This window comes from Xenopus tropicalis, chromosome 2 (genome assembly GCF_000004195.4).
Source record: "Xenopus tropicalis strain Nigerian chromosome 2, UCB_Xtro_10.0, whole genome shotgun sequence".
NCBI lineage: Eukaryota > Metazoa > Chordata > Amphibia > Anura > Pipidae > Xenopus > Xenopus tropicalis.
Genome location: NC_030678.2, coordinates 162,149,549 through 162,174,437, shown reverse-complemented (window position 1 = coordinate 162,174,437; position 24,889 = coordinate 162,149,549). Strand labels below are relative to the sequence as shown.

The 24,889-nt window shown below is 43.2% G+C and overlaps 1 protein-coding gene across 1 annotated transcript; it reads right to left on the bottom strand.

The window, feature by feature from the left end:
* Positions 1-1,067: 1,067 nt before the first annotated feature.
* On the bottom strand, positions 1,068-24,755 carry tmem123 (transmembrane protein 123). The gene is made up of 5 exons (XM_004912094.4): positions 24,515-24,755; positions 9,014-9,193; positions 4,759-4,866; positions 3,913-4,063; positions 1,068-2,556 (listed from the first exon to the last, which is right to left on the bottom strand). The coding sequence occupies exons 1-5, from the start codon at positions 24,603-24,605 to the stop codon at positions 2,532-2,534; spliced, it is 555 nt and encodes a 184-aa protein (XP_004912151.2). The 5' UTR covers positions 24,606-24,755; the 3' UTR covers positions 1,068-2,531.
* Between the last annotated feature and the right edge of the window lie 134 nt (positions 24,756-24,889).

Sequence of the window (24,889 nt, the reverse complement as noted above, 5' to 3'; positions counted from 1 at the left end):
CCAACTAAGATATAATTACCCCTTATTGGGGGCAGAACAGCCCTATTGGGTTTATTTCATGGTTAAATGATTCCCTTTTCTCTGTAATAATAAAACAGTACCTGTACTTGATCCCAACTAAGATATAATTACCCCTTATTGGGGGCAGAACAGCCCTATTGGGTTTATTTCATGGTTAAATGATTCCCTTTTCTCTGTAATAATAAAACAGTACCTGTACTTGATCCCAACTAAGATATAATTACCCCTTATTGGGGGCAGAACAGCCCTATTGGGTTTATTTCATGGTTAAATGATTCCCTTTTCTCTGTAATAATAAAACAGTACCTGTACTTGATCCCAACTAAGATATAATTACCCCTTATTGGGGGCAGAACAGCCCTATTGGGTTTATTTAATGGTTAAATGATTCCCTTTTCTCTGTAATAATAAAACAGTACCTGTACTTGATCCCAACTAAGATATAATTACCCCTTATTGGGGGCAGAACAGTCCTATTGGGTTTATTTAATGGTTAAATGATTCCCTTTTCTCTGTAATAATAAAACAGTACCTGTACTTGATCCCAACTAAGATATAATTACCCCTTATTGGGGGCAGAACAGCCCTATTGGGTTTATTTAATGGTTAAATGATTCCCTTTTCTCTGTAATAATAAAACAGTACCTGTACTTGATCCCAACTAAGATATAATTACCCCTTATTGGGGTCAGAACAGCCCTATTGGGTTTATTTAATGGTTAAATGATTCCCTTTTCTCTGTAATAATAAAACAGTACCTGTACTTGATCCCAACTAAGATATAATTACCCCTTATTGGGGGCAGAACAGCCCTATTGGGTTTATTTAATGGTTAAATGATTCCCTTTTCTCTGTAATAATAAAACAGTACCTGTACTTGATCCCAACTAAGAAAACCCCAGGTCCCTAGCATTCTGGATAACAGGTCCCATACTGTAATATAAAACTCTCCTTGATACATATATGCTTTGTACCGTTTCAAACTCCAACAAGCACGTGCTTTATATTCCCAACATTCTGGATGGAAAAAAATGAAAACATGGAGGTAGAATAGTGAAAATTATCCTTTTAATTAAACAGAAATTCAGGATCATTGTATTCACACATTCCTTAAAGCCAAAGACACATATAAAAACTGCTTAAGGCCATATATATCTGAGCAGTTAATCCTGTGTTTCCCATTCCTTTGTGATACAAATTCAATCCATCCCATACTGTACAATGGAGGAAAAAAAACACAATAAAAACCATTTTACACACTGATTTAAAAAATACAAACTATTTTCCACTCCAAAAACAATAACTCTGTATCAATCTCCTCAATTGAAAAGGGAAAAAGAATCTTTTTACCCGGGTTTATACAAAATGTACAGAAATCCGCTGACAGATCAATCCCCGCCTCGGATCGGAAGAATGATTTGGCCTTAGCTGGGGGCCTATGGAGACATCTCTGTGGCGGTCATGTGATAAAGGCTGCCCAACAGCACCGGTCCCATACGCCACTGACTTTAATGGTATCTACCTATTACTGCGCACATTGGGCAGATTGCAGCCCAGCTGCTCAATGATTGGTGGATACACTTGAAGTCAATGTTATAAGGCACTGTTGGTGTTTTCCAAGCTTATTGGGCTTCAATTTACCCACCTCTTGTTAAAGTAGTGGATTCAGCCACAGTAAAGAGAATAAAAAAAAAAAGAAAAAGCTAACAGCGACACCTAGAGGAGCAGTGTAGAATGACAAGCTACAAATGTAAGGATAATGCAGTTTAGTTGCTACACAAAAAGGAATATGATCTTCAGCCAAATAACATAAATCATGAAAATGCCGTGCAGATTTTTTTACTAGCCATATGTGCCATATGTGGGGAGCGTATTTAATAGCAGGCCAATAAACACAATTACATGCCAGCATAGGCTCCATAAGCAAAACAACGTTTTTGATGACCGTTGCCCACTGGAGGCATGGCTGCTAATCAAAATGCCAATCTATGCCCCCAGCTGCTCCCTGGGAAAAGGGATGCCCAATGCCCATGCCCGACCCTTGCATACGTTACTAACGCCTCCTATGGCTGCACCGCACAGACAAACGCACTGATAATTATAAAACGCAGACAAAATATAAGGCAAAAGGCAGCCGTACAGAACCGGATGCAAAGCAAAAGGCAAGATTCATTTCCTTATCGTGCGACGGGTAAAAGTGCAAATATTGATTTTTCTCTTGTGAAGCAGAAGAAAAGCATTTTCCATATCATTATTATACAGACCTGGTCCGCGTGACAGCCTGAGCTCAGTGTGCTATGAATACACCATGCTACAAGGGGCTCATAGGTATGCCTAGTAACCTCCCGTCATGGTACTGACCCAATCAGTACCCAGTGGGCTTACAAACAAACAATCTTTCCGAGATACTCAGACTTGAATTCTACCCAGCGACTGTCCGTTCCAAACCGGTGCAATTATACAGAATAAAGCTGATAGAGGAGAATAGGGATCCTTTGGTGCCCTCCATATTAAATGATAGCTTCGTGTTCATCTCTGCGAAAGCAACACAAACGCAGGTGTTAGCATAAGGAACAAAAAGATGCAAATTTCTGAAAAACCAGTGAAGATAGTGTTAATAAATTTAAAAATAAAAAAAAGAGTCAGGGGCACAAAACATATGGATATAGGGTAACTGTCTAAAGTACTTATGTCTAAATATTTTCTATACTAAAGTAAAACTATACCCCCAGAATGAAAACTTAACCAAGAGATAGTTGGTTCCAAACTGGAATATATATATCAGTAAATATTGCCCTTTTACATCTTTTCCCTTAAGCCACCATTTAGTGATGGGCTGGGTGTTCCCTCAGAGATCAGCTGACAGGAAGTGATGCAGCTCTGACTGTAACAGGAAGTAGTGTGGGAGCAAAAGGCAGAACTCTGCCCATTCATTGGCTGATGGGGCCTAGCATGTATGTGTGCCTTGGCTTGTTTGTGTGCACTGTGAATCCTATGATCCCAGGGGGTGGCCCTTAATTCTTAAAATGGCAATTTTCTATTTAGGATTACCCAATAGCACATACTACTAAAAAAGTATATTTTTATGAAAATGATTTATTTAGATGAAGCAGGGTGTTTATGCAATATATTTTTTTAGAGACCTACATTGTTTGGGGGTATAGTTTTCCTTTAATGATTAAGCTCCAGAAAAAGATTTTAAAAGGACAAGGAAGCCAACATCCACCCCCCAACTTTGTTCAGCATTTTCTCAGAAGTCTGCCCCCTTTCTCTGTGCCTGCTCAATGCAAACGAGCCCTGCAGCAGGGTTGGTGGGCGCAATAGCTGTCTATAGCACATCCATCGGCCAGGCTTCCCAGTGTGATCAGCAAGCAAGTACATATATATTGGAAAACAATCCGGTCCTGGCTTTCAGTGCAAGTGTTTCTGGTCACTACTGGGAAACCTCAGCTATAAATGCAAGGCGACCAGACATGGCGGCTAGTAATCCTGCTGCACTGCATTTACAGGTGAGGTACAGAAGGGGCAAAATCTGGGGGTGTGCTTCATACAGTTGGGAGGGGGGTAGGAGGATGGGGTAAGGGCAACAGTTCCCAAACTGGAGGCTGCTCCTCCTAGAAGAATTTATAAAAGTATACTGGAGGGTCCAGATTTGGGGTGAATGGGAGTTAGATGTTTCAGATATTTTTGGAACACTACAGTAGCTTGACTGTTAGAACAGGTAGGACCTGACAAATTGTTGGGCTGCAAATGGGAGCTCAACAAAAAGTGGTCCAAAAGCCTCTTCTGAAAGTCTGATCCCAGCATATGTAGTTCAGCCACTCAAATACGAGCATCACATTACACTATAGCACATCCGCTTGGTATATTTATTGGTATCATGTGACTTACATGGTCCTGTATCGAACACCTCTCCTGGAGTTGTAAAACTTGCAGCCGAAGAAGAGGACGGCTATGATGCCCAGCGTAAGCACGATCCCACCAATGAAACTGCCCAGGTCAAAACCGGAAATCTTAGCCGACCCCGGGGAAGCAATGGAGCCTGTATTGAAATAAAATCACCATTAGTCTCTCAATGGTGAAAGGCAACGCTGGCAATGAACAAGCCAATGATCAATCCATAGTCAGCGCTGCGGAATATGTTGGCGCTTTATAAATAAATGTTAATAATAATAATAATAATAATAATAAATAATTGTTAATAGAGAGGCAAGCAAGGGGTCTGCAGGAGCAACGTGGAGGGGGATGTAAAAATCATAGTGATATGGTGAAATGGCAGTGTGGTAACCAACTGGAAGAGACGGGTAAATAACCTTAGTGACAGGTAGAGATGGGTAAATAACCTTAGTGCCGTAACCCAGAGCAACCAATTGTGGCGATGGGACTTGTGGTCCAGGGTAGAATGAGGAGTTCTTGACACTAGCCTGACACATACATAGCCGCTTTACCACTGGCAAACACAAACTCATAAAGTACAATTCCAAGCATCTTAAAGGGGAACTGTACCATTTTTATATGCTGCAAAACAGTTCCTCTCTTTCTGCATCATTTGAAATCCTGGCAGGGGAGGAGGAACTAAAACATTGATGTTGCAGATTGTAACAACTTCTCCACAGCTTACAGCATGCAAACCTAAGCTATAACATTTTTTGGTCGAATACCCATGATTTTGTACATGCACGCAGGTAGTTGAGGCTCAAACCATTACATCCCCACCCCCGCCCCAGCCATACATACTTGTCACGACAGCAGTTGCAGGGGGTGCGGAGGCTGTTGTGGCCGCTGTGGGTTTCACAGGTACAATTGTCGTCGCTGCCGAAGAGGAAGTGTTAGCTGTGGTTTTCACTAAAATTAAAAGAGAAGAATTTTTTTAAGTTGCATCATGGCAACGTATCGACCAAACACAGCAAAACAGAACTCAGGCTGAAAATAAATGTTCTGTTCTTTTATTATATTAATGGAGAATTGTTTTGCTTTGACACTTAGTAACTCCTCTGTAACTGGCCATGTTAGTTTAACTAGAGTTAATGAGCTCTGCACAAACAACCCCCTCCCTTTACCCTTTTGTTGTGACTCTTTTGGCTTACAGATAAGTCAACATTATGCCAGAGAGAAACTTTTCAGCTTTTCTGTCTCAAACAGGAGGAAAAAATCCCCCCTCCCCCCCGGAATATTAAAATAACAGGCATAAAAGCCCTTTTATTGACCTTAAGGTGAAGATATGGTGCAGAAGTGAAACTATCTGTTTTGCGGTCAGTTCCTTATGATATATATCATATACAGAGCTCTATTTTGTTTTTCCTGTTGGTTTTAGCAAACAAACACAGGTTTCCTGATGCTGACACCAATGTTCTTATCTATAATGTGGTTTTTATGCAGAAATGCTGCTCTCAGTGTAGTGATTGTGGGCCCATAAGGCTGCAGTTGCGAGACCCCCCCCTCAGGCACCCAAAGTATATTCTGTTGGAAAATAAAAAAGTACCAGGGTGCCCGGGCACTAAAGCAAACAAACATTCTAACGACTGGGGTTCCATTTGTGGAATCTGTCTTCACCTTAATGAGTAATGGCCCCATGTTTGATGCACTACTAACATGTAGAACTTAGGTAAAACAGGAGAAACCCCCTCCTGCAGCTCATCTGTATGTAAGCAAACACCAAACCAATAGACTACTCATGCAAAGTGTCCTTTTGTGGGTGGGGTACTGCACATGTGAACATTTTCTTTTCCAGGGGGAAAGGTTAAAACGTGTGCTGTATGTCAAATGGATGCCTAGTAACGAATGCAGTCTGCAGCCCTTATCTTGCTCCTTAGTAACCCATCTGTTAGAGTTGACATTTTTTAAAAGGACATTTTAGCTAAAAATGGACACTAGGGGGCAGCAATCATTGCAATGCATCAATAAAGCACATATGTATGAATGTATGTGTTTTTTATATTTATATAAACAATGTACCTGTGTATTGGTATAAAGCTCCAGAGTTTGGGTTTGGCATACACAGCTAGGGTTGTACTAATACTGGCCTTTGGGTTGGGGGGGTGGAAGGAGGGCGACATTTAGCCAATGATGTAAGGGGTAGGAAAATTGACAGGCAAGGCAGGGGAAAGGGGAGACTGGGTGGGGTTATAGGCAGAGAGGAGGTGGGCCCATAGATATAAAGGGTGATTGGCAGCAGAGAGGTTCAATGAAGGGAGGGATTTATAGGGCATTACAAATTTACCGTCAAGTACAATTTATAATACCTGTGCTGGCCCTAGCTGGGGATTTACCTGCCGGTCAAATACTGGCCATGTTACATAGGGATGAAAAAAGACCAAAGTCCATCAAGTTCAACCCTTCCAAATGAACCCTTTACACAGCCCAACCCTTTATAGTATTTGACAGCTTGGCCCGGGCTGACTGACAATGAAGGCTATGGCCAACCTATCTATTCCCTTTGATTGGGCTAACAGCCAGAATGATCGGAACTGCACCGGCCTGATGAAGGAATCAAATGTTTCTATAGTACATGGATATCTGTTTGGGATCCACCTTTGGGATTGGATCTCGGTGGGACGGGATGGGATCTCGGTGGGACGGAAAGGGATCTTGGTGGGACGGAAAGGGATCTCGGTGGGACGGGATGGGATCTCGGTGGAATGGGATGGGATCTCATGAAGGCTCTGGGGAGGCCTTATTGCTGGCAGTACGTCCTTACCTTGTAGAGTGCAATGTATCAGTGAGAGATCCTTTGGGAAGCATGTGTTAGAAAAGAATAAGACTATTCTCAAACAAAGCTAATTGACAAGACACACAGTATTATGATTTAACTCCTTTAGGAGAGCTATGACCAAAGTAAAGTAATGCATTTGTAAGTAAAATGTCATTTTGAGTAGAATGGGAGAAAGAGATTGTTGTGCTTCCTAATATAACTTCATTTGCGGTTTCCCACAGGCACCGTGGGGTTATCTCCCCCTCGTCAGGTGGCACAAAGAGACAAAACCAGTCGCCTGTAACTCAACACCCCCTTATCTTCCTGAAGAACTAAATCAGGAACCTAAATGACACAGCATTCAACTCCAACACCATCCTAGTGGAACAGATGGGCGCCAAAAATACCGCTTGGCACCCATCTAAGGTGCAAAGAAACCCTTCGGAAGTACTGAATGGATCCCAAAGTGGAAGAGAATCCATGATGGGAGGAACAATGTACTAAAAAGCTGAGTGTTACGTTGGGGGGTATACGTGAAGTTGGAGTGACTTCTTTCATGTTCCCAAGAGAGAAGGTTCATTTAATCTTCCCTTGGGCATGGAGGCAATGAATGCAAGATCTACATGGTTCCAAATGCAGATTCCAACATGGATACATCACTACCAGCTACTATGATTTGCCTGCCAGCGATACTATTGACTTTACCTTTGGGCCTAACTACAGTAGTCTGAAGTGTATGGTGAATTCCTACTCCAGGGCACACACTATGGCAGCTTCCACTCATGTATAAAAGGAAAATATCACGTAAAGGAATGTTTTCTGTACGTCATGGGCACATTACTGCAACTCTTACTTACAAATATATTTTCCCATAAAGATAACGGTAAAAGAATGTAAAAAAACACTTTTTCAGAACGTTGGTGTTTCTGTTCTTGGTCACAAGGCTCAAATCAACAGATATGATCAGTAAACCTGATAACATTCAGATATCTCCTCCCTGGCAGCTAAGAACTGGCAGCAGCAGAATCATGTATCTCTAGCAAGGCACGACATATACAGGTATGGGACCTGTTATCTAGAATGCTCAGGACCTGGGGTTTTCTGGATAAGGGGTCTTTCTGTAATTCAGATCTCCTACTTTAAGTCTGCTAATAAAATTATTTAACCATTAAATAAACCCAATAGGGCTGTTCTGCCCCCAATAAGGGGTAATTATATCTTAGTTGGGATCAAGTACAGGTACTGTTTTATTATTACAGAGAAAAGGGAATCATTTAACCATTAAATAAACCCAATAGGGCTGTTCTGCCCCCCAATAAGGGGTAATTATATCTTAGTTGGGATCAAGTACAGGTACTGTTTTATTATTACAGAGAAAAGGGAATCATTTAACCATGAAATAAACCCAATAGGGCTGTTCTGCCCCAATAAGGGGTAATTATATCTTATTTGGGATCAAATACAGGTACTGTTTTATTATTACAGAGAAAAAGGAAACCATTTGTAAAAATGTGAATTATTTAATTAAAATGGAGTCTATGGGAGATGGACGTTCAGTAATTCTTTTGGGATAATGGGTTTCTGGATAAGGGGTCAGATACCTGTACTCACCACATTATGTTTTGTGTATACAGAGGATGTTCACTGGGAACCCGAGCTCAATGGAACCCAAGGCCCATGTAAAAAAGTTACTTTAGCATTCAGCATTGCCTTCCCCTAGGTCTGGATATCCTGGGAGGGTACTTTTTCACCCAAACTGCTATGTTTTCAGGGTTCCAACCATTGAGGAATTCTGGTTGCTATTCTCCTTGGGAGTACATAGAACCCTGACTGCCTAACATTCTCCTTAGGCAGTGAAGCTTTAGGCTGCTGGAGCCCTGAAAATACAGTTAATGAAAATAAAATGCCACCCCCAGAATATCAGGTTCTACTGAAATAATGAACTTGTGTCAATGTGCCTTTAACCTGCACAAAAGATGCTTCTTTCCCATGGCATTCCTGCACTCACAGGCAGAAAGCGGGTAGCACCAGCCTCAACTTGTTATTCTCCGACACCAAACAAAGCCTGTCCTTCTGGGTTAATCAGTTGCTACATATCTATGTTATCAGTGCATCAGTAACCTAACAGATAACAAATTATTTAGTTCAGTGGCCCAGAGCACAGAGCTCAGCAGTGCTTGGCCAGCAGGAACAGGACAGGGAAGGATTTCAGGGAACCCCAGGCACATCATTCAAGTTCAGCTGAACTGGTTGGACACAACCAAAAAGAACTGCTAAGTAATAATAATGAATTCAGATTACCTGTAGCGGCAGAAGTTGATGGAGCCAATGTGGATTGGTTGGTGCTACTCACAGCCGAAGTCGGCACTACAGTGGTGGTGGTGGTGTTATCCTTGGTAGCAGGTTCAGTTACATTGGGTTTTGTGACATTGCTTCCTACGGTAGATGCCACGGGAGCAGTTGCTGTTGGTGCTTTTGGTTCTGCGTTCATCAAAAAGAAAAGGTTAATCAGGAGACAAAAGGCCACCATGTGATATAACCCTGTCCTGGCACAAATAGGTCACTTTGGGATAGCACACGTTGCCTTTTAGTTGCCCACAAATGCTAGGACTCAAGGAATTCCCTGTATTCTGCCCAGTCCATCTCTCAGCTTCCCTCTAATGGCCTGTAACATCAATATTAGACATTGAGAACCATTGTAGCCTATTAAAGCTCAGAACATGTGGATGGCCAATAGCACAGATCACTAAACTGAAAAATACCTTTAGGCGAAGACAACATTTGTCGTGGTCTGCCACTGACCACATTTCATTTATATTCCCCATGTATTTCCATCATAGACCCAAGGGCTGAACCTTAGGTTGGCTTGTTTTGGCTCATACAGTGGATAATTTGGGTAAAGCTTTCTTGTCTGGCAACTGATACAATGGCCAGGACACCCTTGTATAAACGTTGGCCCTTAACTAACCATACAGAACAGGGACCACTTGTCACAATAATATATTCTGTTATTCTGCTATTGCTCCAGACCCAAAGCAGAGACCAATATATATGTTTGGGAACCTTTACTGGCAGAACATAAAGGCAAAGGCACACAGATATTCCGTGCATTTTGGCACCACGACAATTACTGTCTTTGAGAAAAGGTTCCCAGAATCACTGATATGGTGGTTGTTGCTCGGAATGCTGACCGCTGAACAGAGCTATTCATCACCCAAGGGACAAAATGCATGGAATCTCTATATGAGCTATTGCCCTAACATGTACAGAAACACTTCTCTGTCATCTACAACTGTCAAAGGAGCAGAACAGAAATCCAAGCCGATGGAAAACCCTACGAGCAAAATAAAAACGACAGACAAATATATAATTTCTAGGCAGACTTTCCCTTTAATCAAAGAAAAGCAATATAATCTGATTGTACTGTAGTTCTGAAATACTTTATGAGATAATACTAATCTGATTAAGGCAGCACCAAGAGTAACTTATTCTAACACAATGCTGATTTTATATAACAATGCTCCTCAGCAATGCGGACAAGCCGGGCTGATCTTGCTAAAGAACTAATCCCTTGCAGGCTAGCACTTCTCGCACTTCTCAGTAACAGTGTGCAGGGTCTAGTAACTGGCAAAGAATGGAATGGTTTAATCCCATAATTATTAACCACGGTGCCAAGTGCCATGCCAAGGAATACATGTAGATAAGAGTGGGAAAAACCTTCATGCCACTCTCTATGCCTCTTTGCTGCACACGTGCTAAGAACCCAGAGATTTCATTTTACCGGAGTGGAAGCATATTGTTTTTAAACATTTTGGTTAGTTATGTTGAGGTGCAACTAAGGCACTATCTAGTTTATGCCTGTCCCATGTTTGGGTGGGCTTTCTCTGGGTGCTCCTGCTTGCACAACATACTGCCAGGTTGTCAGGGCTAATGATAAATCCAACGCCAAGATGTTTATGTGAATGCAGTGTATTTCCCCTTTATAACTATTTTGCAGCCAAAGTGCATACAATACAATATCACGGGAAGTCTCCATGCAGGGCTCTACTGCCTTTGAATAATATGGCCTCTTTGAGAAGATTGAGTGGCCTCTGTATCTCAGTAACAAAAACCATAACAAACAATTGCTTGTGTATTGCACAACATGTACGTATTGCACTCAGCTCTTGGCTGCTGGAAGAAAGCTTGTATCCAGTTTGCTATAGACACCCAGGCATGCTGTGTACAATACATTCATTATTTGCACATTTATAGATGCTGCCATACTCCGCAAACAATAGCATGGGCAGCCCTAGCAATAGTCCACAGTTGCTGCAATTGGGTGAATTTTCAGACACAAAGGTTGTTTCTTAAACTTGAGTGTGGAGAAAATGAGAATATGAGGAAAGACTTATGACCAGGGCCACCATCAGAAATCATGGGGCCCTTCACAACAAAATTTTCTGGGCCCCCCTCCCCCAGGGCTCCTCCCATCAGTACAAAGGACACACAGACATAAAAAGTATTATGGCCTCCCCACCACAGTTCCCCCTAGCGCTATGCTGGCCACGGCCCCCCCATACACAGTGCCCCCAATTGCCCCATAGACAGTACCCCCCATACACAATGTCCTCAATTGCCTCCATAGACAGTGCCCACAATTGCCCCCACAGACAGTGCCCACCATAGGCCGTGCCCTTAAATTCCCCCCATAGACAGTGCCCCACAAAGTCGTCATCGTCTTCTTTTTCGGCTTTTTCTCCTTGTGCAGTGGCAACAGGCCCTTTTATAAGATTGTGCCCCGTGGGTATGTGTGACGTCAGTACGCACGGTACACAACCTTATAAAGGGGCCTGTTGCCGCACAAGGAGCGGCACATGAAGAAGGAGCGACCAATCGGATGACAGGGCCCGGGACAACTGTTCCCCCTGTGGGCGGCCCTGCTTATGACATTTACCAGGCATTTTTCTTTATTGCTTGGCCTGCAGAAAATGGAGGCAGAGAATCAACCCCTATGCCGCCATTAGCCTTTTCATTAGTCTAGCCTGCACCCTAAACCATTGTGTTGGCTCTAGAGCAGGCGTTTTAGTGCCACTACCCAACACGAGCCAATGCAATGGTTCTAGGTGCAGGCAAGGAAGAAGGTCGATGCCAGTGTAGGGGCTTATTCTCGGCCTCCGTTTTATCACAGGTTGAGAACCAGCCCTGTGTGGCATCAGCCTAAAAGGGAGATTTCAGGCCACCATCTGGTACATCTAAAAGGTGCAAACAACTTGCATTGTTTATGACTTTCTAGTGTTTTCAGTGTTAAGTCGCCGCAACTGCAGCTAATCGCCCCGTGTTTCTTCGCCCTTAATTGTTGCATATGTCACAATGCCCTAGATTTTTTTCACCATATGTAATAAAAGGCACTACATTTGCCCAGTAGCGGTTACCCAGAGCAACCAATAAGATTCCTAGCAGTACTGTATCCCCAGGTAGATCTAGTTCAAGGCAAAACCAAAGGGCATCCTCAATAGCAACATCTCTACGTTTATATATAGGACAACTAGGTTCATTATTCTATGTGCTGTTTTGGGTGAAATATATATATGTGAAGAAGCCTGAGGGCCACGTCCTGGAAAAATACTGCCAAAAAAGTCCTTTATCTGCTTAGAATGGTCATAGTCACAAGGAATTTCTGATATGATAATAGAGAATCTAAACAAAAACACCAATCAAGGTCAGAAAAAACACAGATAAAGTTGTTTCTTTATTAGGAATAATACACACTCAGGGTGCATTTAGGAATAGTTTTAAAAAAGTTCAAAATTTGGAGTAGAATTATAAATGTTTATAAGTTTGGAACATTAAGTCTAATGCCAAGATTTCTGCTGCCATAGATTCCAATGTAAAGGGATCTTTATGCACTATAAAAAAAAAGCATACACCAGAATTTATGCCAAAACAATGCACCTCAATGTAACACTGATTTTTTTTTGTAAAATACATATACCAAAAGCAAATAAGATGCACTCACACAGTAAACACAACAAAGAAAGAAGCATGTAGGACACCAATGTTTGGTGGGGTTCCCAATGTTTACAGTAGGTCCCTGCCTAGAGAGCTCTGTCCAATTTAAGCCCATTCCCTCCGCCTGTAATATTGTGCTCTCAGCTGGTCCTGTAATGATAGCAGCCCTGACATTAACATACAGGGGCTCTAAATGGCTAATTCTTAAGGTGGCCATACACGTAGCAATTTCAATCTTTCGTGCAACCATTGGTCAAGCCGCCATACACACAACGAATATCGTACGGAAAGAGGTTTTGTGCGATATTATTGGTGCGTGTATGGCCGGCTTCAGACCTAACTTTGTCAACCATATCCCTGCCATACAAAATGTATCAGCAACACGCCTATAATTTGCCTGTTCCTAGTACTGAGTGCTCAGTCAGGCTCCTTCCATGCCAGGGGTTCTGCTATTGCTCAGTGTGCCAATGTAGATGGTGACTGGGCAAAGATACCTTTGGTTGGACCCTTTAAACCAGTGATCCCCAACCAGTGGCTCGGGGGCAACATGTCTCTCACCAACCCCTTGGATGTTGCTCCCAGTGGCCTCAAAGCAGGTGCCCATTTTTGAATTTCTGACTTTGAGGAAAGTTTTGGATGGATAAAGACCATGTGTACTGCTAAATAGAGCCTCTAATAGTCTACCAGTACACATTGGGCTACTAATGAACCAATCTAAGTCTTTATTGGTCACCTACTAGGAAAGTGTTTGTGCTTGTGTTGCTCCCCAGCTTTTTTTTTCATTGAAATGTTGCTCACGGGTAAAAAAAAGCTTGGGGACCCCTGCTGTAAACAATCAGCACAGGGTAGAATGTATTTTGTTTGTCTCTAGGTAGTGCCAATTAAAATGCCCAATTGATCAATAAAAAAAAAAAAAGCGTCAAACAGAGGTAACAGGAGTACCTTTACATTACGATAAAAATAAAATCAATATCAATATCATAGCATAGGTAACTGTTACCCTCTTATCAATTGGGTTCTTCATATCTGCACCATCCAGTTCTGGTACCAATCTGCAATAGAGCTAGTAAAACGTCAGTCCTGGGGCCATTTATAATCAATGGGCAAATTTGCATTAAGTCAGTAACTCATGGCAACCAATGAGACGTTTGCTTTCATAGTTCTACCTTCAGCTGGTTAAACTTTGCTGTTGAAGATGCCAAAGTAAAAAGGTCACGTGTCCATGTATGGGACAAAATACCCCAGTACAAAGGCTTTTGTAGAAGTCATTTTGGGTTATTTTTGGTATTTCCCAAAGGGAAACTGACTATAATGGGGGCTGTTTTTCCTGTTTAGATAGAACTTATATAGGAAAGGCTTTGTTTCCCCCAGCAAGGACCTCTGGTTCAAGGCTGGCTCATCTACCATTCCTGCTGATAAACACAGACCCTTCAGCTGACTGCCACATCCTTCCATCCCTAAAAATAGGTTTCCCGGCACACCATACCCTTTCTGTTGTGATTTAACCACAGTCAGTAGGAGGTAGCGAATATATAAATACTAATAGTGACCAACAGAAAACGGCTGAGAATGACTAAGGCCATGAGCGTTCTACTGGTTTTCCTTTGTTAAAGGTTGGGGAAAATTTTAATTAGCCCCATAAAAGACAGATGCCCTAATATGCCTATCCTGTTCATTCAAAAAGTATAAATAAATACCATTTTATATACTGAAATCCAGCTGCAAAACAGTTCTTCTCTTTCCGCATCATTTGAAATCCTGACAGGGGGGAGGGACTAAAGCACTGATGTTACAAATTGTAACAACTTCTCCACAGCTTAAGCTGACCATACATGCACCGATAATATCGTACAAAACCTCATTTAGTACGATATTCGGTGCGTGTATGGAAAGTCGGCGAGTCGACCGGTATCGCAGGAGGCTGCTGATATCGATCGACTCGCCGATTGGCCAGGTCAAAAGATTTTGATCGGGCGCCATAGAAGGCGCCTGAGCAAAATCTGCCGTCAGGGCTGAATCGGCAGAAGGAGGTAGAAATCCTATTGTTTCTACCTCCATATCTGCCGTTTCAGCCCTGAAGGTTAGTGGTGGGTCTGACGATCTTTGAAAGATCACAGATTGCCACGTGTGTGGCCACCTTAACAGACAGCATGCAGGAACTACATAACCCACAATGCATAGCACTGTGATCTTCCTTTCCTTGTTGAAATCATGTGTCCAGGGAATTGTGGGATTGGGAGGAGGAGGCAGGCTGAAGGCAGGCTAAGGACAGGCGACTACTGTTACATTTTATTTGAGTCACAAAGTAGTCAGTAGCCAGATCAGCAGGGGAACAGTGGGCGGGGCTTAGGGAACTGTTCCAACCCATATTATTACACAAAACATCATGAAAAGGCTGCAGATTTTTCAATTGATGTATATTGCAAAGTTGCTTATTTTCAAAAAGCTTAAGTTGTGTTTGGGTGGAGTTTCCCTTTAAAAAGCACAAGATTATAATTTTTTTTTTCTAGATTTCTCTCTTTGATGGCTAAAAGAGTTTTATGAATATTGTTCCCAGAAAGCACTGACGCAGGGAAGAACATTACACAAAAACCATATAAAAAAAGGGAGGAGACCCAATATGGACTTTTCGTCGTACAGCCTCTCATTAAAGACACCAGGCCACAAATAACTGAGGTTTAATTTGGCATATTAAATGCACATCAGAAGCTTGTGTTACAAGGATGAAATTGCCAAAACCTAAGTGGCAAACAAAAATAAAAGAAAAAGCAACGAGGAAAGATAAAGTAAAAACAGAGGCAACACCCTGAAGTTCCCCATCCAGCAATAGTATCTCTCCTTCACTCCTATTGGGGCAGGATTTGTTAGAATTAAATGATCTAGAAGTCTTAATTCAATCAGTAGATATTACAGAGTTGGTCGGTGCTTATTTTAACAGCCACATACAAATGGGGTTACAGTGTGTCGTGCAGCAGTGACGTGATGGACTCCTGAGCAGAAAAACTGTTTCTGTAAGTGTTCCCTTGGTACCACTAAGGGCAATGTAATGTTGGCCAGTTCCCACTTAGTTTTCTAGCCTAGCATTGAGTGGCAGACCCCTGCCTGCCAGGCACAAAACACCCCCAAAACATGACAGCAACTCAAGGACATATGCTAGAATGACTCCTGCCCTTCTGTCCTTGCACAGCAGTGATTTTTAGTCAGCTCTACAGTATGTCCCCTTCCAGCGGAAGTAGATGCTTGAAAACGCGGTATGAAAATATGGCCTTCGTCCATCACAGGTTTTTTCTTGTTGGAATTTACTCGCTGCCTTAATTTTTCCATTGATTTTAATGAATTATGCAAGGTTTGTAGTGGTGTAAAATAATTGTATCAAATCCAGGAATTGGGTCATTTTGCACAGTATAATAATTAGGCCCCTAAGTGTCTACCTACCAAATCTCACTTTTGCTAACCAACCTTCAAGCTGGCCACTCTTCCTTGCTAACCAACCTTTAAGCTGGTCAGTCTTCCTTGCTAACCAACCTTCAACCTGGTCAGTCTTCCTTGCTAACCAACCTTCAACCTGGTCAGTCATCCTTGCTAACCAACCTTCAACCTGGTCAGTCATCCTTGCTAACCAACCTTTAAGCTGGTCAGTCTTCCTTGCTAACCAACCTTCAACCTGGTCAGTCTTCCTTGCTAACCAACCTTCAACCTGGTCAGTCTTCCTTGCTAACCAACCTTTAAGCTGGTCAGTCTTCCTTGCTAACCAACCTTCAAGCTGAAAACTCCCCACCACTAGTCTTCTCAGTGAAACTGGAGACCAAACAGGGCTTTCTTCTCTCATCCCACATAAATTACCCTTCAGGACGGGCCTCTTTAATAATAGATACAGCCCATCTAGGGAATCCCCATAGTTGGTGAACTACTTTCAAGCTGAAAACTCCCCACCACTAGTCTTCTCAGTGAATCTGGAGACCAAACAGTGCTTTCTCATCCCAAATGAATTACGCTTCAGGATGGGCCTCTTTAGGGAATCCACACAGTTGGTAAACTACTGTTCAATAGGCCTACCATGTACCAAAGGCCATTAAATAACACTACTGAATGGAAGGATTTGCCCCTTTATGGCACACCATAGGGTCTAAGTGCTACTATGGAAAGTGGACATTCACCAATAAAATGGTTAGCAGCAGGCAGCAGTGGAAAAGGGCATTTTGACTAACCTTGTGCTGCCCATTCCTAACTGACGTGGCCCGCTGGATCTAACCGTCACATCCATTCCTTGGAAATGAGCCTATTAGGGGCATCTGGCTAAATCTGTGCCATCCTTGCAAAGGGTAATGTCCCATGGGGAGATTAGACGCCCGCAATAAATCTCTGCTACTGAAGACGACTAATCTCCCTGAAAATCCTTTCCACTGGCATTAAAGCGAATTACCGGTGGTAAGGCCTACACATCGTGTAGTACGTAGGCCTTTCCACCACCGATTCTCTTTTTTTTCGGGGAGATTAGTTGCCCGCAGTAGCAGAGATTTACCGCAGGAGGCTAATCCCCTGACCAGTGCTGGCCAAATACTCACAAATAAGCCTTCATTCTTTACTTATCTTCCATCTTCTTCCCAAAAGTAAAACCCTTTTTGTTGAATATATAAACAAAACTGTTTGCAATGATAACACTGCCACTATCTGGTGCTACATTGTGTACATTGTTACACACAAAAGGGGAATTGCGAAAGGGAAAAAATGTGGTTTTATAAAAGGGGAATTTTAAACCACAATGGCAGAGGAAGCCATAAACAGATTCAAATAATATATCCTATGGCAGGCGTATGCCAGATTACAAACTATAACAGGAAATTGCATGCTTAATGTAGAATCTGGAAGTTTTGATTTAAATGGCATGAAATGCGTACAGCTAAAACAATCTTCATTGTTAGCTCATTGTTCAGCTCTGCCCAGCTGAAACAAAGGTGGTTGCTCTTGGGACCACCTAAGTCAGGGATCCCCAACCCTTTATACCTGTGAGCCACATTGAAATGGAAAAAGTTTTGGAGAGCAACACAAGCATGAAAAAGGTTCCTAGAGGTGCCAAGTTAAAACTGGCTATTTGGTAGCCCCTATGTTGACTGGCAGCCTACAGAAGGCTCTGTTTGGCAATTACACTGGGTTTTTATGCAATAAAAACTTGCCTCCAAGTCAGAAATTCAAAAATAAGCACCTGCCCTGAGGCCACTGGGAGCAACATCCAAAGGGCTGGGGATGCTCACGAGCCACTGGTTGGGGATCACTGACCTAATTGTTCCCAATATTTATTTCACCATTTTATATTCTGGTTTCAGTTGGCGTAACCACTAGTCAGCTCTGCAGTTCCACCAGGGGTGGCAAAAAGCCACTCCTGGTAACGATAAGAGCCAGAATTAAATCGGAATTTTGTCTCTTCTAGTGCAGAGCTCTATTGAGCTCTCTGCAACAGTGATGTGGAACCCATTTGGCCCCCTCCAAATCAAAAACCTAAGCATGGAGGGGCAGCATTACATAGGCCGCCTCAGGGCAGCACTAGAGGCCAAAATGCACCTGAGTCCCACCTCTGTTTGCCTACCAGCTAGCCGACCTGAGTGGAACTAACAGTTACACAGCCACTAAGCACTTGGGAAAGCACATATAAATTGTTACAGTGAAATTACGATATATATATAAATATAAATTTGGCAAAAAAATTGTAGCTAGTCTAGCCCCAACAACTATATGAAATTGAGACGCAGATAAAAACAATTAAAATTCTGAATGTGGAAATTCTCAACATTCTGAATAATTTCCAGCTTGGCGGAAAAAAACCTAGGAAATACCCCTCAATTGACTTTAACGTTAATTAACTTGAACCCGACTGTGAACCTGCTGGTTAGTACAAATTACCGGTCATTTTATTTTTCACAAGTGTGAGATTTTATATGATTTCCGAATGGATTCTTGGAAATTCCCTGTTTTTCCTTCCTTAAAAAATGTTTACCAGCTCGTATGGTATGTAAAACAATCAGACTAACAGCGCACTTATTTTTTCCTCCGCTGGATAAAACGATAATCCGTTCCAATCTGTACCCTTTTCAGTAAGCACAAAGAGCTACAACATCTGCCAGTCTTTGCTCCCATAGGGTAAATCTGAGCATGGAGGGGCAGATACGGTGCCTGTTGGTGCTTACTGAATATGGTGTGGATTGGATTAGTGTTTTTGTGCTGGCAGACAACCCAGACATTAGCCTTTAGCTTTTAGGCTTTTCTGCCGTCTATAAAAATATTAATTTAAAAACTTTCCTACAATATTTTGAACTGGGAGAAACATTCCTATAACGGCTGTCTATGGGAAAGCCTTTGCTCAAGAAAAATATTTTCATGTTAGTTTTAGCACTTGAATAATGAAAGGGCCCAATAATTAACTTTCTTATTACAATCCAAAATTATACATAAGGTGAGTTTTGACTGATTTCCGCAATTTGGAAAAATTTATTTTTTCTTACTAGTGTCAAATGAGCCGTGAAAAAAAAGTCTAAAGCTACATATTCAACCAATTAGCAGTTTCAAAAACACAAAAAAATTACTGGTTACAGATAATTAAAATATAAATTCAAAAAAGAATTCCTACCAGATCAAACGCCAAAAAAGTGCATCCTAGTCGCCATGCTCTGCCCTGCTTACGCGTTCCGTGCCACTGTGCTCTTCATCAGAGCCAACGGCACGAAACGCGTAAGCAGGGCAGAGCATGGGGACCATATCACACTAGGATGCACTTTTTTTGCCGTTTGGTGTAGTAGGGATTCTTTTTTAGAATTTATATTTTAATTATCTGTAACCAATAATTTTTCTTGTGTGTGTGAAACTACTTATTGGTTGTTTGGTAAAATAACTCTTTATTCAGTGCCTTGGCAGTTTAATAACACACATAGTAGATGGCTTCCTTCTACCGATATAAAATATATTTATGTAAAGCTCCATATTCCGATGCAAATAAAGGCAGCTGCGCGTCAGTCCAGATTAAATTCATGCAAAACAAATATTGCTCCACAGAGCAGCTGCTCAGATGCAAGAAGAGGAAAGTGAGAATTGGAAACAGTTTCGTTTCTCAGCTGCCTCCTCTCTGGGTCACATGATGACTAAACTAGAAACTGCCACAGTCAGTTGAGCCTATCCCCTGTATGAGGGGTTTACACGGCCTCCTCGGCTCAGGTCCCTCACCCAGAGCTCAGTATGATCTCACTTTGCTCCATATTCCCCTGGCACCAACTTTTTATAGCAGTTTTTAGTTTCCAAGTCAGATCTCTAAGGGGATGGGGGGGTAATTTAGTAACAAATTATTAGTGGATATGTTCTGGAAACTGCTCCCTTTTCAGCCAACAAGTCTGTTGCATGCTCAGCAAGGGATAAATGCAAACTTTGTGCACTTTCGCCAATTTGAGCCTGTATGTTATCCACCTAATTAGATTGTAAGCTGTGTGGTGAAGGACCTTGTTCCTTTGTGCTCTTTCTGTGTCTCTTACCACAGAGCTCTTGATGTATATTTATACATAAAAGGAACCTATCGCAGTTAAATTGTTTCCCGCACTTAGGGTTGGGGGAAGCAAAACTATTTTGGCCAGAAAATGCTCCTAGCGAGGATTATGCTGCCCTCACGAGGAGGGAGCTCCCGGTTCAGGTGGCCATTATGGAAATCTAAGCTTGCAAGTAATGAGGAGTCCCAGTTTGCTCTCTATGCATGTGTTTGGTGTATGATCCAGGAGGAGAAACCCCCAATTTTACATCATAATGAGTGAGCCGGAAACCACACTCTTTATGAGCATGAAGTGAGGTTTCCGGCTCAGAAAATTTGTAAAATTGGGGGTTTCTGCCCCTCTGTGGGAATAAAAGTGAGCAAGACAAACCACTCACTTCTGTTTATAACATAGTACTCCATTTTCACGTAATAAAAAAAAAAAACTAATGGAATTTCCAAAAATGTTTAAGCTCCTGTGCAGCGTCAGGCCGTAATCCAATAACCCATCTCCCACATTGTGACTCTACAGGGCCTTGCCGGTGGAATGCGCTGCGGAACATGTAAGCACTATTAAGGCTAATAATAAACCTTAGATGTGTCTTAATGTAAGATAACATCGATTATCAAAATCCATGGAGTGTGCAAGTGAGTATTGAGAAACTACAGACTGCAAGCTCTCTGGGTAAGGGACCATACATGAAAAAATAGCTGTGCTCGTACACCAGGACCATCCACAGGAGTCAATTTAAATCCAATTTTATTCGCTCATTTAAAAGAACAAAGCCTTAAGGTCCCCATACACAGGCCGATAGTATCTGCTGATATGGGTCCCTTGGTCCGATTCGGCAGCTAATTGGCCCGTGTATGGGCACTTCTGACACGCCTGCCCGACCAATATCTGGCCTGAAATCGGCCAGATATCGATCGGCCAGGTTAGAAAATCTAGTCGGATCGGGGACCGCATTGGCTCGTTGATGCGGTCCCCGGACCGACTTTTCCTATACCCGCCGTTATTACCCTGAATTCTCCCAATATCGCCCACCCGTAGGTGGGGATATCGGGAGAAGATCCGCTCGCTTAACGACATCGCCAAGCGAGCGGATCTGCCAGTGTATGGGGACCTTTAGGCTTTTGCACCTGCACCTCGTCGACAGCGGTGAGTTCCTTGCTTGGCAAGTTTTCGTTTTGACTTCATTTCTACCTATGTTTGAAGCTTGCGACTGACCCCAAGTTATATAAACACCCGGGTCACAACTATTCCTAGGTACATCTGCTCTAGGTTAATGTATTCATTGTGGGTCGCTAGTGATTAACATAATCATCATTTAAAGTTTAGTTTATTACTTAGGGTTGTCCTTTTTTTGTATCTTTTTTGCTCTCTGGGTAAGGGACCCCTTATGAGATAATAAACAAAGGATAAACAACTGTTTTGTGCTGTACTGCAAGAACAAAGGCCAAGGTTTAAACTGCGGCTTCCTCCCTTTTTCAGAGCCTGAGGGAGGGAACAGGGGGCCTTGGCAATTCTTGAAAAACAATCTCACTAGGATGAAAGGCCAAATCCAACATGTCCAGCAGTCCTACCCCTACTGAAATATATAAGGATATAAGATATCACTGAGGGGTTCTGTGACCATATAAAGGCACAAGGCTGTAGGCTGAGTTATACAGGGAACTCTGAGTATCACTCATGTATTATAAGGGATAATGTACCCCCTACTGTAAATGATAAGGATATTAGCAGTCACTGAGGGGTTCTGTGCCCATATAAAGGCACAAGGCTGCAGGCTGAGTTATACAGGGAACTCTGAGTATCACTCATGTATTATAAGGGATGTGCCCCCTACTGTAAATGATAAGGATATTAGCAGTCACTGAGGGGTTCTGTGCCCATATAAAGGCACAAGGCTGCAGGCTGAGTTATACAGGGAACTCTGAGTATCACTCATGTATTATAAGGGATAATGTACCCCCTACTGTAAATGATAAGGATATGAGCAGTCACTGAAGGGTTCTGTGCCCATATAAAGGCACAAGGCTGCAGGCTGAGTTATACAGGGAACTCTGAGTATCACTCATGTATTATAAGGGATAATGTGCCCCCTACTGTAAATGATAAGGATATTACTGAAGGGTGACCATATAAAGACACAAGGCTGCAGGCTGAGTTATACAGGGAACCCGGAGTATGACTTACGTATTATAAGGGATAATGTGCCCCCTACTGTAAATGATAAGGATATTAGCAGTCACTGAGGGGTTCTGTGCCCATATAAAGGCACAAGGCTGCAGGCTGAGTTATACAGGGAACTCTGAGTATCACTCATGTATTATAAGGGATAATGTACCCCCTACTGTAAATGATAAGGATATTAGCAGTCACTGAGGGGTTCTGTGCCCATATAAAGACACAAGGCTGCAGGCTGAGTTATACAGGGAACTCTGAGTATCACTCATGTATTATAAGGGATAATGTGCCCCCTACTGTAAATGATAAGGATATTACTGAGGGGTGACCATATAAAGACACAAGGCTGCAGGCTGGGTGCAGGAAACTAAGAAAGCAACTTCTAATCCACAAATGACATCACTTGGCAACAGGGTTGTCACCTTTTCTGGGGCAAAACTTGGGCTTTCCCATATTTCCCTATTAATAACATGGGCACCAAGCAGCAGCTTTACCCGCCACAACAATTACCCCCATGACATCACTAAGCCCCATGCTGCAAGTCAGTGCTGTCCAACTTCTGTTGTACCAAGGGCCGGAATTTTTCCGACCTACGTGGTGGAGGGCCGATAATGGAAGCCAGTTTTGACCACTCCCTTTTTTGAAACCGCACCCACTTGAAACCACACCCATGTTATCACATGACCATACCCATATTAATGGTTGTAGTACAGCAAAAACCTGCCATACTCTGCCTTCCCTACCCTGCCTGTGTGTGACATACTCTGCCTTCCCTACCCTGCCTGTGTGTGCCATACTCTGCCTTCCCTACCCTGCCTGTGTGCCATACTTGGCTGGTTTGTGCCATACTTGGCCTGTGTGTGCCATACTCTGCCTTCCCTACCCTGCCTGTGTGTGCCATACTATGCCTTCCCTACCCTGCCTGTGTGCCATACTTGGCTGGTTTGTGCCATACTTGGCCTGTGTGTGCCATACTCTGCCTGCCCTACCCTGCCTGTGTGTGCCATACTCTGCCTTCCCTACCCTGCCTGCGTGTGCCATACTCTGCCTTCCCTACCTTGCCTGTGTGCCATACTTGGCTGGTTTGTGCCATACTTGGCCTGTGTGTGCCATACTCTGCCTTCCCTACCCTGCCTGTGTGCCATACTTGGCTGGTTTGTGCCATACTTGGCCTGTGTGTGCCATACTCTGCCTTCCCTACCCTGCCTGTGTGTGCCATACTCTGCCTTCCCTACCCTGCCTGTGTGTGCCATACTCTGCCTTCCCTACCCTGCCTGTGTGTGCCATACTCTGCCTTCCCTACCTTGCCTGCGTGGGCTATACTTTCACTGTGTTTGCCATTCTTGGTTGGTTTGTGCCATACTCTGCCTGTGTGTGCCATACTCTGCCTTCCCTACCCTGCCTGTGTGCCATTCTTGGTTGGTTTGTGCCATACTCTGCCTGTGTGTGCCATACTCTGCCTTCCCTACCCTGCCTGTGTGTGCCATACTCTGCTTGCCCTATGATGCCTGTGTGTATGGCACACACAGGAAGCTTACAGTGACACAATGCTGGCACTGCTCCTACAGTCTGCACAATAACTATATATTAAAAAACTTTTTAATTGCAGTACCACCTCAGTATATGTTCTTTTTGTAGAGTGCAGGGATAATTTGTGGGTTTCTACTGCTCCTGAAGTGTGAACAGGGGAACAATGGGAGTGATTACAGCCTGAGCCTGAGGTGTGAACACTGCAGGGGGTGAACAATGCAGAGATTAAAAGGTGTGAAAAACACAGGGGATTACATTTTTAAACAATACAGAGGGATTACAGCCTGAATCTGAGGTGAGAACCATGCAGGGGGGCAGTTAATCACAGTACTGATACCATTTAAAGCTTACACAGGAGTAAGCCATCAAAGCAGCCAGACAGGCGGGGGGCCACACAGAGGGGGGTCGCGGGCCGCCAATTGGACAGCACTGCTGCAAGTTATTCAAAAGTATTGCGTAATGTTCTATTATCTCTATTCCCCCTAAAGGGGCTGCTATGATGCTACACTGCCGAGTCCTTCTGCCCTGCCTCCTACACTGCCCGTAGCCCAGAGCCATAGCCATGCTTCCTGCCCCCCACCCCACTTACCTGAAACCGAGGTATCGCTCCGCACCCCACAGGAGACAGTGAGCAGGAGAAGGAGCGCTGCCCCCAGGCCCTTCCCCCCGGGCAGTCTCATTGTAGTTACAGTAATGACAGGAGTCCCGAGTGAATCCCTAAAGCGCCCACTCAGCTAACTTTCTGCCGCTCTGCACAGCCAGCCCCGGCCTGACTCCGCGGGAGCGCGCAGCGTCACGTACCCTCCCACCCACAGCGCGTCCCCGCTGGAACGCAAACAGCTACCGCTAAACCACGTGGTTGTGCGTTCCACGGCTCATATTGTATCACTGCGCTCTGTGACTTTGTATCACTGCGCTCTGTCACCTTGTATCACTGCGCTCTGTCACCTTATGTCCCAGCGGT